Raw genomic sequence first — 16581 nt, forward strand, 5'->3', positions numbered from 1 at the left:
TTTCATCCCAGCTGCTTTCAGTTCCAAGGATTACGTCGAAAGAGGAGGTTATTAAATTTTGATGAATTTCTTTCATTTTGGCCGGGCTTTTCATGCGGTTGAAATTTTGGCAATAGACCAAAATTTCAGTCACATTTTGTCTGTGAAGCGAAGAAGTTTTTGAGAATTCTGGAATACTTACATTACTAATTTCTGTGTCTATTCCTTCGTCAAAGGGCGTCGTTGTTTCCGAAAATTCGACCTTGTAAAATTGTGTTCGGCTTCCCGGATTAGTTGGAGTCGGCGGATATGTTCACTTGTCAAAAATTTCCCATAAGAGTCCAGGTCGGCCAGCGCTTCCTTAGGTTTCATTCTATATTCCTGATGCACTTCGATGAAGATTCGTAGGAGGTGGTCAGGTGTTGTTGGAAGGCCTTCTGATACTAATAGCATTTTTATACTAATTGGTGTCATACCCTCAATGCATACTGTAGGTTGTTGATTTTTCATGTATGACAAATACAGACGGGTGACGTGAATTATTTTCGGGTCACGAAGCCTTGCTTTTAAGAAGCGTTCGTCGCCATTTGCAGATTGTGAAGTAAGACGTACAATTGGAGGACGCATTGGATCAATTTCGAATTGGCTGTCTGTATTCATGTCCTGTGATATTGCAGATGTATTTATGTTCTGTGATATTGAAGATGTGTTCACATAGTTAGTGGATGGTGCAGCTTTGATGTCATTACTTCCTAAGACCGGAGTAGTGTTGTTATGAATACTTCTTGTTCCTTTGTAAGGGTTGATTGTTTCACCTTTTTGAAAATTTATGAATTTTGAGGCAATATCTGCACCTGGATTTCCAGAGAATTGAACCCGTGCAGCTGCTAGTAGGTCTTTGTTGTGACAGGTATTGTTACTATTTGTGTTGAAATTGCTGTTGGAGTGCCCGTTGTTGTTGTTGTCGTTGTTGTTGTTGTTGTTGCTGCTGCTGTTGTTGTTGCTGTTGTTGTTGCTGTTGTTGTCGTGTTTGCTGTTGTAGTAGTTGGCTCGACAAGGCTGCCAAAAACACAGACATTCAATCTTTGTGAAAGTTGAATATTTTCTCATTGTTCATTGGAATCCATGTAATGTTTAACCCATACGATAGATTCATGTCATAAAACTTCTCATCAAAATAATAAAATGTATACTGGCAACCCGGTACAGTTTACTCATATACGAGAGAGTAGAAAAGAAATACGATGCTCAAAGGGAATTGAGCGAGCCACGTGGTCGATTTGAAACTCAACACGTGGCCCTCTGTCCTAAGACCTTAAGGTGAAATGTAGCGTAATAAAATGCGCGCAAAATTTTATCCACTTCAGTTGAACGAACCGTCGCACAAAGCATACCAAGAAAAACGGACACATAGAAACAAGAACTTTTTTCAATGATTGAGCGCAGTGGGTTTACCTCTCGTTATATTGGCTTGTAAAAAAGACTGGACGTAATGGATTTTTGAATGCTTCACACTTTGAATATATGCTAATTCAATCGTTATTGTTAGTGATTACTCTTACACTAGAGCTATAAATCATGAGTAATTATGAATGATTAACATGAGGTTATATGTATGTGTAATGAATAACTTGATAACCATGTATATGCCTGAGCTTAGTAGCAAGCATGGATTATTCTTCAAAAGAACGATTGAAGACAAGAGAACATTCAAGTATTTTCGATATCTTTGCCAGTAGTTCACCAGGCCCTTCCCGCCGATGAGATAGAATATACGTAAAAGTATTTACTTGACTCGCATGAGTTTATCTTACCATGCAGTTAAAATTATTTAGTGAATCTTTTCTCAAGCACATATTTGAGACACGAAATTGAATATAAAGTTTTTTTGTAGTTCATTATTATTCAATCGATTTTGAAAGGAAAATCAAGCGTTGATTCATTGTATTCATAATAATTGAAAATCAATTAATTCCAATAAGTTTTCCATGCTGACTGGCTCGAAGCTGACTCTCAATTTTTATCACATTGTTTGTATCACAGGTTAATGAACGATAATACTTGGCTTGTATTCATTTCATTCAGTAGCTTGTCAATGATGAATTTATAGTTTTGCTATAAAAATTGCTATAATCTAAAATAATTTCGTTATACGATATTACACAGCCAAGCTTTATTGCTTCAGCAACATCAATGCATTGAACTGAACAGAATTGGACATTATTAGCATTATAAATGACAGTTACTTAGAAAATAAACGATTTCTTACTATACCCATTTTATTGTATTCAACTCGTATTTATTTCAACACAAAACCCAATGCTGCACAAATTCGTGTCATTATTTGATATGTAATTTTTGCTCACGATATAATGCCACCGAATCCACCGTGCATTTCTCACACCACCTCAATACGAAACAGTAGCGCGTAAGCAATAAAAAAATGCGGAAAAGTTTATGTAAACTTTTTCAAATTTCGGTTGTTTTAGCTAATGTTTTATAATTTTGAGTTGCATTTTCAGATTCTTTGTGAAATTTTGCTACAAACACTACTTTTCAGTTCTAAAATCATCCCCGTGGAACGGAACAGTAACCGTTTATACATTTCAAAAACCAATTACGGCTCGGCAAAGCAAAATTTCAAAATTCTAAGAATACTTAATTATGATAAATTTGATTTCTAAAACTTAAGTGTTTTTGGTTTTTCAAATCTAGTTTTTGAATAATTGATCAAAAACGTGATTTTCGCATTCCGCTACATTTCACCTTAAGGAATTGACTCACACGTCTGAGCAGAATTTGTTTCGCGTTCCGGGTTGGGTGTACGCCAAAATTTGGCCAGGCCCCCGGCTAAACAATTAAACGATAAAAAGAAAATAATTAACAAAACAATAGACTAACAATCAATCTATTCAACCATATTATAACAATATTTACATACAAATATAAAACAATGCTGAAACTCTTGCAGCCTTTGTACTCACCTATTAAACTATTGTACAGAATATAAAAAAAACTCGCGCTTCCAAAAATTTTGGACGTCTCAGTGGATCGCTAGAACAATGCCCTTAAATTGAGCCCTTCCTATCGGAGTTTTCGCCGGTACCCTCCAAGGCAGCGAAGAACCAAGAACCACTCGTGGAACAATACCACACGCGAAAACCAAAGGAAGCCGACTTTCACTCGTCGCCACTTTAAGATGTATACTCACTTTTAAATAGGAAACTTTATTTTAGTTCAATTTACTTAAAATACGTCCACTAGGATAGCTAGTCAGGATCGAAGTGCCTGATCAAATATATTTCCGAATTCAGCCTAACTCATATCTATTATGTACACAACTGACATATTTACATAGAGGGGGAATAGGGTTCGAGCTTTCACGCCGATATAACATCGATTCCGCCAATTACACACAAATTTCATTCAATTCATAAATTTAGTTCATTACAAAAAGAATGGCATATCCCGAGTAAATTCAAACTTAAACCAGAAAAGTGTCTATGAAAAAGTTTTAGAAAATCAACTGGGTACTCCAAAGCAACATTCACTCAACAAGTTCAAAACTTTTCCAAGAATTAGAAAATTTACCGAAAAGATGAACTAATAGAAATACCTCCTAGTTGTAAAAAACGTGTTTTCTTAAGCTGTGAGGAAGTTCACGCGGAACTTGTTTTGTACTTTCCATTTGTCAAAATCATCGTATTTTCTTAGGGTTTTTACATTTGTCAAAAACATCGTGTTTTCTTACAGTACTTGAAAGTTGCGGTACGTATCCCCCACGACCTCAGTGTAGTGTTTTTGTAAACAACTAGAAAGTTGATGCGAAACTTATTTTGTATTTTGCAGTTCTCAAGAAAACCACGTGTTTTCTTATGCTGCGCGGAAGTTTACACTGTTCTGTACTTTCAATTTATCAAAAAATCGTGTTTTCTTAGGCAGCTAGAAAATTCACGCGGAACTTATTTTGTACTTTAAAGTTGAATACACGTGTTTCCTTAGCAGCGAGAGGGTACACTCTAAGCTGTTAAGTTGTTAAAAAACCACTTGTTTTCAGTGATGCGAACGGTACCGGTAAAATACATTTCTTTCCCTACATTCTACACACTCTGAGTGCTACCGCCTGCTACAACTGCTGGTAGATACATTTACTCTAGAGAGTGTACCAGCGACGATGAGAACGGTGAAGGTAAAAATATATTTTGTTCTGCTTCATTCTACTCTTTCTTAGGTTTACAGCACTCTACAGTAGGCTGGGCGATACATTTGCTCAAAGCTACCGCCGCTTTTAAAAATGTAATATAGCTTTCTACCGCCGACGAAAAAAAAGTATTCTACCGCTGTACTTTACATTGTTCGCTCAGAATGGTAGCGCACGTGTTTACATTGAACGTTAACAAATGATTACTAGTTATTTAATATATAAACATTATGTGTTGACGATTTTTTTGTATTTTTCAAGACCAGATTATATTTTATTTAAATAGTAGATCGTTTGATATTCTTGATGATCTTCCCGAATGGTGTAATGAATTATTTGTTTTCAAGGCCCTTTTTAAATGAAGTATTCAATGCTTTGCTGCATTGAAACGTACTGATTAGATTTTAGCAGATGAAAAAGTAAACAAAGAGAAACAATTTACTTTTGTGACCTTATGAAATGGTTACGTCGACTTGTCAATTTTTTTCCCTTCATTAGCAGTGAACGTTGTTGTTCCTAAAATCGTTTTTTTTCCAAAGCAATTCATGATCGTGAAAAATGACTGATTCATCGAAAATAAAGCGTTTTTATCGGGACATAGCCAATGATTGTTATAAGTGTGAAGATGATTATATAATTTGTAACATTGATTCTACTCGAATCTGCACGTACAAAAAATTAAGAAGTAGTTATGATCCCGGAAATTTTGTTAAGCATTTACGAAATGTGCATCCGGAAAAGGCTCTGAAATACGGACTACTGAAGCAAGGATATGCACCAGAAAAGAAAAGGAAAATTCTTAAAACATCAATAGCACTCGACAGACAAGCTGTGATTGAATCTTTGGTAAAAATGGTATCACTTCATCACTTGCCCCTATGCGCCGTTGAATGGGAAGGTTTTCGAGAACTGCTAGATCCAATTTGCGAAGCACTTAAATTTAAAATCAATCGAGACAATATCTCTCGTCATATTGAATAATGCGCAACAAATATTAGGGAAAAAATTGCAGCTGAAATGCAAGGTCGATTAATATGCATCAAAGTCGACTCTGCGACCCGATATGGCCGTCATGTAGTGGGCATAAATGCGCAATTTAATAAAGATGATACTGTGATTATTAGAACCCTAGGTAAGGCTATTTTGATTTGGCCAAAGTAGTATAAGCATATAAATGATTTGTTTTGTAGCAATGATGGAAGTTAAATGTCGCCAGACTGGTAAAATCCTAAAGTCAAAAATCGATGATGTACTGATAACGTGCGGAGTCGCACAAGTCATTCCTATTGTGTATTTCGATGAAGTTTGAGCTTTCCATACAAAAAAACATCACTTGTTCGAAATGCAGAATCACATTTTTTACATTCAATCAAAACATTTCGAAATGCGGAAAATGGAAATTTTTCACTCAATCTAAAAACTTTAATTCGATCTAAATACCAAAAAAAAAATTTTTTTATCTTCATTTATATAACGGTTAAAATTATTTCACACCGGAGAACGATTAAATTATTATTTTCGAACGAAGGGCCCTTCTATTTGATTCGAAGACTGCGAGAAGCGATCTAACCACCTCAAAGATATCGATGTTAGTTTCATTCGAAATCTTTTGTGACCATTACTTTTTGGGCTTCCCGAATAGGAAAACGGTAACCAGTATAGCCAAGTTCAGTTTACTTGTCCAACCAACAAGCCCTTAAAACATTCATTGACTAGTCACACGTGCGAATACGTGAAAGTCATCTTCAAAATAATGAACGAAATAGGCAATGTGCAGCGCCTACCGTAAAGTACATTTTCTATCACACTCATGTACACTTTTCTACAACGGCAAAGTACTTTTTTCTACCGCCACGAGCTACTTTTTTTGTGGTACAGTAGCGCGAACAAGGAGGCAGTAAAATGTGGAAAAATATAATTTCTACCTACTTCGAACGGCTATGATTCCAGCCGTAGTTTTTTACGCGATACTGCTTCGCACGCGTACTGTAATAGAATTTTAGTTTGGATGCATCAACGCGGTACAGTAAGAAAAATTAAAAAAGGTAGATGTGGGTAAGCAGACTACAGTAATAAAAATGGGAGGCAGTTTGCATCCTTGCTTGTTTTCTTAAACAGCTAGCAATTTCACGCTGAACTTGTTTTGTACTTTCAGACTGCAAAAAGCTCCGGGTGCAGCAAAAAAGTAGAGAGAGTAATTGTGGAACCGACGACACGACCAGGCACTTCGAAGAAAAATCAGCATTAAAACTGTTCGCTAACGATTCACCGCCAGTTACCACAAATCTAGCGACCCCTTGTAAATGAAAAAAAATAATCTTCTCGAGCAACACTGTTTAAGTTGCTATGGACTAGTTACCAAGAAACCCCAAAACAAATAAACATGTTTTGAAAGCGGTGGAATTTTTCTATTAGTGTTAAACTTTGTTCAAATTTAGCAGAAATGCATTTAAATGAACTCGATTTTCGGAATTTAATCGAAACTAAGGATGAAACCAACGAACGAGGACAATGATCTGCTTCCAGCGATTCATCCGTACACTTCAACTGCTAGCTTTTCTGGGCAGTAGGATTCGGTGTAATATACCGGTGTCAAAATTGTTTTGTGTCGGTTGATTGCGCAGAAGTGGAAACAGTATTTCACCTTGTTGGCCACTATTCGAGGATTACTAGTGGAATTCCACAAAGAAGTCATTTTACCGTACGTTATACAGGTACCGCAGAGCACTAGCCTCGCTCAGCTCGTTGTCGGTCATTTCCATGTCTTCCTTCTCACACAACGGTTTCAAGTCAAGACCTGAATTTTGAACTTGGCTTTATAAAAGACATAACTCATGCTCCTCATTTTTTACATTACGCTCGAGTCAGGTAAATCCATTAAAATGTTCCGTAATATAATAACCGATCTGAAATTTATTTTGTTTACATTCATCTTGCCTTCGATATGCAGTAACCAAGGTTATGGTGACTGTTATTCAAAATCAATAAATATATCAACTTGTGCTGCCAGTTTAAAAAAATTCACTAGCGTTTTCGATTTGACATTTCCAGTTACTGAGGGGTAGTTAAATTTACGATACAGTTTTGATAGACGAGTGGCAGGTCGTGTCGTCGGTGGAACTTTTGATTAATTGGGGAACTTTTGATTTCTTACGTCAATAGTACGAATATTATCATGATCTGACTTCCAGTTATGGAATTAGACAGCGTTTTAGTCTGACAATGTTCCATTTTAAAAATTTGGAATTTCTTATTACCTCTTGTCGTGCTTCCGGTAATGGTGACCAGTATAACCGAAGTGAGGTTTTTAAAAAAAACCGTCGCAAAATCTGCACACTAGTATGATTTAATAGCAAGTTTTGAAGAATTCGCTTCAATTTACATAATCACTTATGAATGAAGTTTGACAAATAACGATGTAAAATAAAGCGAATTCTTCAGAACTAGTTACTAAATCATTCTAGCTTGCAGATCTTGTGAATGTTTTTCCAAACTAACTCATTTCGGTTAAACTGGTTCCTAGCTTTTGTATCCGGAAGCACGAGAAATGATAATCGAAAACTCTGAATTTTGCCTGGTGTGTGAAATGGTATCCGAACACTCCGTATACGTTTGGAGATACCTGTTTCTTTGAACTTGGATTTTGGAGATGGTAAAAAGCAATTCAATTCGCTGGACACATGCGTTATTCAACGGGTCACATGCCAATACTTTCAACAAACTACCCACTTCGGTACGGCTTGCGAGAAGTCGGACAAAGGATCACCTACATGCAAGGACATTGAAAAAAAAATCAATATCAACTCCATGAAATCCCAGTACTTTTGAGACTACGAAAATGGCAATAAAGTGCTAAAATTAGATACGTCTAATACGGCTAGAAAGTGCACTAGCAATAAAAAAATTAGTTGAATATAATATTGAAAAAAATCTTATAAAAATCAGTGACGAACCTGTAGTAAAATAAACTAATTTATAACAAAATTTTAAAAACTAACAAAAACTAAATCACAACGAAGAATTAATAAACGAAGGCGCGATTAGTGAACCAATGGCAAAGAGATTGCCAAGCAAATATTGCAGTGATTTAATTTATACATCGTCATCAAATCACAGTCGACCCGAGGTAGACCGCCTGAGGTGCCGGTTCGGGATGTGTTGGCGAGTCGGGATAGTTCATATATGCTTCTCATATACCAGTACCTCAAACACATTGATATACAAGTGTAATGTGTTATTCCTCGCTCAGAAAATATAATCTCCACCTACAGGTTCGACACTAACATCCGCCCGATTCTCTCGATCCCCGTCCCTGTTCACCATCTTCATTGGAATTAACAAGATCTTTTTTTTTGTCACTAACTTTTTCGTTCCCCTTTCCCTGTTTTTTCACCATCTCGATGGCAACTAATTAGATCTCTGTCGTTTTCAAACATTTTGTTCCCACACCCCTTTTTTACCCCGTTTCCCACAATATTTACTTCTTTTTTTCATTCTCTTCCGTAACATCACCATCACCGGAAGACCGCTCCAGTCAATGACCAGCATGCGGGCCACCCGCCGGGCCTTCGTAGCCTGGGGGTGTTTCCCGCGGACCCTCACGGACCGAAGAATGCGGCCAACATAGAAAATTACCATCGCCATCTGGAATCATCTCATCCTAAATTCAATTCACCGGCCACTACCGATCGCCAGATACTATATTACATAATGATACTACTCTAGTTTTAAGTTAGACGATAATTAAGATTAGTAAATACCCTTGGCATCTTAGAGCTTAAGCAGTGTGCCTTAATATTATATTATATTATTGAATAAAAAAAAAAAAATCACAGTCGAGGCATAATTCTTTAAGCGATTGCTCTTTCGATAGAATTTTTCGATTTTGTTAACAGAAGTACATTTGCCACGAACCAATATTGTTTCTGTATCGTAGATTGAATGGCAACGGTAGTAGTCTAGTCGTTATTAGATAACAGCTAAACTTAGCATCGTACTATTTATAACGTACGAATAAATTCAGCGCAATCAAAGCATCTTTTGAGTGTAATTAGAATGATCACAATTTGGATTTGCAAAATCATTTGAAATGATGTGAATATAATAATTTAAATACATTGAAAAAACAGAAGCATGATACTACATTGCGGAGCTGATCTTTTGTGTATTTCATTATGATTTTATTGGAGATTTGTGCCATATCAGTTACTCATACTCTGTAGAAACACACATCATCCAACACTGTTTTGAATCAACATCCTCAAAAGTAAATGAACTTATTCCGATGTCAAATTACTAAAATTCATAAATCGAAACCATGTAACGAGTATAGCTGCACCTTTCCAATATTGGCTATCGATTCCTATTGTACAACATGGCGAACAAAGTACCATTTAAGTTTATTTTATTTTATTTCGTCAAGCAAATGTAGACTACATATAAATTGTTTACAATGTTCACTTACATACTACACATTATTTCTACGACAAAGCTTAGATTTGATTTGATTTTTTGACATAGTAAGGTCAAGATGTTCGCAGTATTGATTGTAATGGCGCATTATTCGATTGACTGGACTGTATTTTGCATAATTTGTTCTAGCTTGTTTTTCTAAAAATAATTTCCTGGAACGTAGTTGGCGGCTAGGTATATAAAAATTTAATTGCGATAATAATGGAGCTGATTGAATGCGTTGAGAAATAATGTCGCTGATAAAATAAAGTATTGCAAAGTCGCGGCGTTCTTTAAGTGTTTGTATATTGATAAGCATGCAGCGTGCTTCATATGATGGTAGAGGAAATGCTGTCCAGTTTAATTTACGAAGTGCATATAAAAGAAATTGTTTTTGAATAGATTCGATGCGTTCTTCGTGAATAATATTGTATGGATTCCATACTAGGCTGCAATATTCCAAAATAGGTCTGACATATGTAGTGTATAATAATTTAATTGTATATGGATCCTGAAAGTTATGACTGAAGCGTTTAATAAAGCCCAGCATGCTATTAGCTTTATTGATTATGGTATTGTAGTGTTCCACAAAAGTGAGCTTGGAGTCTAAGATTACGCCTAAATCTCTTACAATTTTACATTTTTCTACAAGTTGATTTCCTAGATGTATGTTTATAGGTATAGTTTCATTTTTCCTACTGAAAGTTATTGAGTTACATTTTTTTACATTGAGTTGGAGTAGACTTTTGCAGCACCAAATGTGGAATAGATTGATTTCGTTCTGGAATATTACAGCGTCGTTGATATTTTTAATTTCCATGAAGAGTTTCATGTCGTCTGCATATATAAGCACTTTCAGATTTTTTAGTATGAAGGAAATGTCGTTTATATGTAAAATGAAAAGGAGAGGCCCTAAGTGAGAACCCTGAGGTACGCCAGAAGTTACATTAATTGGTTCAGACAGTATGTTTTGGAAGCGGACTACCTGTACACGATTCGTTAAGTATGATTTGAGCCATTCAAGAAGAGTATGTTTTATGCCATATTTTTGTAGTTTGTGTAGAAGTAAAGGTATGTCAATACGGTCGAAGGCTTTGCTAAAGTCAGTGTAAAGAGTTTCTACGTAGTTGCCAGCGTCCATTGCATTCAGTGTGAATGTCATAAATTCTAAGAGATTTGTTGTAGTTGAGCGGCCTTTAAAAAAGCCATGTTGTTTGTTTGTTATTACATTTTTAAGTTGATGAAAAAGTTTTTCGTTTACAATTTTTTCAAATAATTTTGGAATGCATGAGATAATTGCTATTCCACGGTAGTTCCGAATGTTAGATTTTGCACCAGATTTAAATATTGGTACAAGAAAGGAAGATTTCCATGCTTTAGGGAAAGTACATTTATTAAGTGATAAGTTAAAAAGTAGTTGTAGTGGTAGTGTAAGTTCTTCAGCAAGATTTTTTAAAAATATTGGTGGTATGCTGTCAGGTCCAGGCCCTTTTGAGGCGTCTAAGTTTTTCAGTGCTGTCGAAATATCATGTTCTGATAGATAGTTTACAGAGATAGAGTTGGAAAATGCAGGTATGAAAGAGAAGTATTCACGGTCACGGTCAGTTTCTGAATAAGATGTATATACTTCTTGGAAAAAATTTGCAAAGTGATTGCAGATTTCTGTACTATTTTTCCCTACATGTTCGTCGAGGTGCATTTGAGATGAAAAATTGTTGCTTTTTAGTTTAGTTTTCGTGTAGTTAAAAAAGTTCTAAGGGCAAGTCTTTATTTCGTTTTCAATTTTGCGGTTGTATTCTTCGTGTGCTGTGTTAATGGCTATTTTGAGTTGATTGCATAGATTTAAGTAATTTTGAAGATGGGCGTCACTTTTTTCTTGTTTGTAAGTTTTGTGCGCTTTTTGTTTCCTATTTTTCAAATGTTTTAGTTGTGAATTGAACCATACAGGTAATTTGCTGTTATGATTTTTTCTTCTTCTTTTCATGGGCAAAGTTTCGGATAATATTTTGTTTATAATGTGATAGAATTTGTTTATTTCGACGTCGACATTTCCTTCTGTACTCAGTATGTTCCGCCAATTTATTATACTTAGTCTACACTTGACTTCTTCAAAGTCAATTTTATTGTATTCCGGCACTTCCTCATATTCCAAGTCGTAGGGAAGGGATGCATTGTGTGTAAATAATGAATATTCAATTGCGGTGTGAAATGCTTCATTTTTCCATAATGGCAGGTTTGATGCATTCACACAAAAGTCTTCTGTGCAATTTGTGAAAAGAAGGTCTAAATATGCGTTTTGTTGATTTTTTACGGAGTTTACTTGATGTAGGCCAAAATTAGAAATTTTGTCGAAAAAGTAATGCAATGTTGGGTTTTCTCCTACGACTGGAAGTAAGATTGATTCATTTTCAATGTCAGAAATGAAGTCCGCATTACGTTGATTGAAGTCGCCAAAAATATGAAGCTTTACTTCAGGTTCCATATTCGAAATAATTGTGTCTAAAGATTGAAAGAATAATTCAAAAGAGAATTTGTTCGCATTTTCGGGTGGGAAGTAGACAGAGCAGTAAATATGTTCTTCTCCCAATATTGAGACTTTGGCCCATACATGCTCAAATTCTTTATATTTAGGAGTAATAATTTCTTCAGAAGTAAAGCAAGAGTTTATGGCTATGAGGACTCCACCTCCAGATTTTTTCTGACAGAGAGATAAATTTCGGTCGTGCCGGAATACGTTAAAATTATTTCCAAATACTTCTTCGCTTCTAACACTTTCATCCCAGCTGCTTTCAGTTCCAAGGATTACGTCGAAAGAGGAGGTTATTAAATTTTGATGAATTTCTTTCATTTTGGCCGAGCTTTTCATGCGGTTGAAATTTTGGCAATAGACCAAAATTTCAGTCACATTTTGTCTGTGAAGCGAAGAAGTTTTTGAGAATTCTGGAATACTTACATTACTAATTTCTGTGTCTATTCCTTCGTCAAAGGGCGTCGTTGTTTCCGAAAATTCGACCTTGTAAAATTGTGTTCGGCTTCCCGGATTAGTTGGAGTCGGCGGATATGTTCACTTGTCAAAAATTTCCCATAAGAGTCCAGGTCGGCCAGCGCTTCCTTAGGTTTCATTCTATATTCCTGATGCACTTCGATGAAGATTCGTAGGAGGTGGTCAGGTGTTGTTGGAAGGCCTTCTGATGCTAATAGCATTTTTATACTAGTTGGTGTCATACCCTCGATGCATACTGTAGGTTGTTGATTTTTCATGTATGACAAATACAGACGGACGACGTGCATTATTTTCGGGTCACGAAGTCTTGCTTTCAAGAAGAGCGTTCGTCGCCATTTGCAGATTGTGAAGTAAGACGTACAATGGGAGGACGCATTGGATCAATTTCGAATTGGCTGTCTGTATTTATGTCCTGTGATATTGCAGACGTATTTATGTTCTGTGATATTGCAGATGTGGGTGGGGCAGCTTTGATGTCATTACTTCCTAAGACCGGAGTAGTGTTGTTTTGAATACTTCTTGTTCCTTTGTAAGGGTTGATTGTTTCACCTTTTTGAAAATTTATGAATTTTGAGGCAATATCTGCACCTGGATTCCCGGAGAATTGAACCCGTGCAGCTGCTAGTAAGTCTTTGTCCAAGGGTAAGGTATATTGTAATGACACATTATTGTTATTGTTGTGGCAGGTATTGTTACTGTTAGTGTTCAAGTTGCTGTTGTAGTGCACATTATTGTCGTTGTTGTTGTTGTTGCTGCTGTTGTTGTTGTTGTTGTTGCTGCTGCTGCTGTTGTTGTTGCTGTTGTTGTTGTTGTTGTCGTGTTTGCTGTTGTTGGTGTAGTTGTTGTTTTTACTGCGTATACTGTAATTTGTATTATTTTGTTGTTTCCGCTTCCGTTGTTTTCGTCTGAGGTTTGCTTTTTCTGCTTGTTTTTCTTGCAGCCGTCGAGTGCGCTGTTTTTTATCATACACACTCCAGTCTCGTTTCCAGATTTTTTTACTTCCAATGAAGCGCCAGCCACTGTCGCATGTTTGATTTTCCTTCTCTTTGAGTTCTTCAGCTAGAGACTTAGGTTTGGTATTTTGGTCTTTGGTTCCGATACTGGAGATTGAAGTCGATATTGCTTTGACTTCATCTCTCAATTCTTCCAGAATAGTGTTAGGTATTATTGCAGGGACTTCAGATTTGGTAGGTCGTAAGAATTTTTCTTCGAGGCGAAGAAGCCGTTCGCTCATTTCCTGGATGTGCTGGTCATTTACTTTACTAAAATCGCTAACGTTTTTTATGGCACTGTGTAACGAGGCCTCGAATGACTGCATGCGCTGACCTACTTTACCGCAAATGTTGTGGTCGTTTCTGCTGATACTGGACAATGACTGCTTCACGTCGATGAGCAAGCGCTCGACACTGTCGAATATTTCCAGGTAATGGGTTTTCATGTCTGCAGTGGTCCGGTGATACGTTTCCGTTTGATTTTTTGTGTACTTAAGAAGTTGCTCCTGTTGATGAAGTAGCTTTAGAGTTTCAGCTCCTGTCCTTATTAAATGTTGACAGTCGGCACACACTGGTACCATAAATGCCAGAATAAAATTTTCTTGATGCCGCTGCACGCCGATGCAGGCTGAATGGTACGATTTTTCACAGAATTCGCATTTCCAAAGGAAGCGATCGTCAATATTAACACACGATTTTACACCGCACTTCATTATTCTAGATAGAATTTGTCCGAAAGGCTATAAAAAAAAGCCCGCGCGCGACGTAGACTACGCGTCAAAAAATAAATAAATATAAATTACTTGCGGAGCGCTCGAAAAAGCGAACCGCGCCCGATGACTGTTCGAGGCGAAAAAAAAAGTTGTAGGGTCTTCGGCAGTAAACAAAAACCAAATAGATATTTAAACTTCTAACAATTAAGGTTGTATTTGCACAAATACATGGCTTAGATTTCTACATTAAAAACAAAATCAATTTGTATCACATTCGTACAGATTTTTTTTTGTTACTGTACTGTTCAGTAGGCACTCCCATTCGATTCATCCGATCCAACCGTGTCCGATTTTACAGCTATTACTTTTGCAGTATCATTGCAGTTCGTTTTCCACGAGAGATATGTGTTCCAGAAGACCGCCACAAACTGTACCAGAAGGACTTGATAGTTCAGTGGCACAAGATAAAAATTGGTCAGTTGAACCCATGGCCAAATGTAATAGTTTGTCCGTAGAATGTCAGTGTATTCATTTTTAAGTTTAGCCTCGATTTCATCTTTGTTATGACCTTGCAAAAGTCCGATTGTTCCAATCAGCAATCCGAGAAACACCGGAGCGAATACTAGTTGATCGAGCGCTACTTTCTTGAAGGTGACAACTGCCCTGCTGCTGCCGGTAATGCGTTTGTCTAGAAAACCGTACCACTTTCTTAAACCTGGGCCCTGCAGAATGAGAACATTTTAGTCTAAGCTAAAACGTACGTTCCAGAATAAAGATACTCACGCCAATACAAAATCCAATCCCTAGAAATCGGAATGCTCGCATGCCGTCAATGTTGCTGAATTTACGCTTCTCAACAAGAGTTTGCGCAATGATATCGCCTGATCCCATTAGGATTCCTGACTGCACGGACTGCATCAAAATTGGATACCTGACAAGGGCACGCTTATATAAAGTGGATAGTGACATGGTGCCGGCCCAAGCAAGGGCTACAAATCTGGATTAAATCAGGATTTGAGATTGGGTTACAAATGAAGTAAATATAATAAGAATATTCTTACCAAAAACAATCCGTGATTTGCTTTATCACTGCTTACAATCTAAACCGTAAATCGCTCGTCACTTTCAATACAAAACACACCCCACTCCTCACTGACTTGAGATCAATAGAACAGAAATAGTTTATCAACCGAACAAATCAACGCAGACTACTGCTCCATACCGATCGATATGTTCTTTACACAAGGCTCATGTTTCATCGGACGATGTTGATGCACGAGGTATACTGCGTGGTGTTTCGGGGATACTAAACAAATAAAAACAAATGCACACTGCAACGGTGCAGTAGGAATAACTAGGTTGACACTTCAGTGCAAATAACATCAAATAGGGTTACCTCAAACATATTTTGCGCTTGTGTATGTGACGACGAAAGTGACGTCACAGTATAAGATTCAATGGGCCGTATGAATAAAACGTAGCAAGCTTGAATTCCTGTTCTAACTTTCGAACATGCTACAAAAAAGCAAAGTCTTGGCATTACATTCCTTTTGTGGAATTTGGCCTCCTGTAAATAGTGGGAATTTTGTAAATTTGAGTAATTGGAATTGCTCAAAGGTATATGAATCGAAGAAAATCCGAATCAATAAAAACCCGCGAAATTCTAAGGCAGTGTGTTTTATTAAATATATTGTTAAATAGAAAAAAATGTTTTGAAAAAATCATTTTAAACTTAATAACAAAACAAGATGTATGATTTTAACAACCAAAAGCGTAAGTTGAAATACTAATCATTTTTAGTTAATATTTTATCATTTATTTCAAAGTCGTCGTTTCAACTGTCAAGCTTATAAATTCAAAGCACCAGAATTATAAACTTTATCTAAAGTTTATTTATTTCAAAGTGATTTTGCAAGTTAAATTTACCATGAAATTGTTGCTCAAAAAATTGCCAGGAAAGCACTAGTAAACTATTCATTTTACCAATATATTTACTTAAACAAATTAATCCACGTAGAAAAATCAAATATCAAGGTTGTTAGCTTCAAGCAACAATGTTTGCTATATTAAACCAAATTTACTTTTGTTACTATTTCAATAACATAAATCGTTTCGTGAAACCCAAACTTTACTATATTTTGAGGCATGTACAAAATTTCATAACAATCTGGTTTTCGAGAATTTTATTGAATACATACACTCTATAAGTCAATTGAGCTTACATAAATAAATTAGGCATTC

The 16581-nt window shown here is 36.3% G+C and overlaps 1 protein-coding gene across 1 annotated transcript; it reads right to left on the reverse strand.

Annotated features, from left to right (window-relative positions):
• Positions 1–14528: 14528 nt before the first annotated feature.
• Positions 14529–15675, reverse strand: LOC131432207 (protein Mpv17). The gene is made up of 3 exons (XM_058598341.1): positions 15402–15675; positions 15124–15337; positions 14529–15062 (listed from the first exon to the last, which is right to left on the reverse strand). Exons 2-3 carry the CDS (start codon positions 15307–15309, stop codon positions 14646–14648), a joined length of 603 nt encoding a protein of 200 aa, XP_058454324.1. The 5' UTR covers positions 15310–15337; positions 15402–15675; the 3' UTR covers positions 14529–14645.
• Positions 15676–16581: the final 906 nt, after the last annotated feature.

The sequence above is a fragment of the Malaya genurostris genome, chromosome 2 (assembly GCF_030247185.1).
Source record: "Malaya genurostris strain Urasoe2022 chromosome 2, Malgen_1.1, whole genome shotgun sequence".
NCBI lineage: Eukaryota > Metazoa > Arthropoda > Insecta > Diptera > Culicidae > Malaya > Malaya genurostris.

What these genes read in the sequence shown, in the direction of transcription:
- LOC131432207 (XM_058598341.1), bottom strand. Translation starts at nt 15,309, where the DNA reads ATGTCACTATCCACTTTATATAAGCGTGCCCTTGTCAGGTATCCAATT. An exon ending in GGATTGGATTTTGTATTGGC is followed by an intron (nt 15,063 to 15,123) that starts GTGAGTATCTTT and finishes CTCATTCTGCAG; the next exon opens with GGCCCAGGTTTAAGAAAGTG.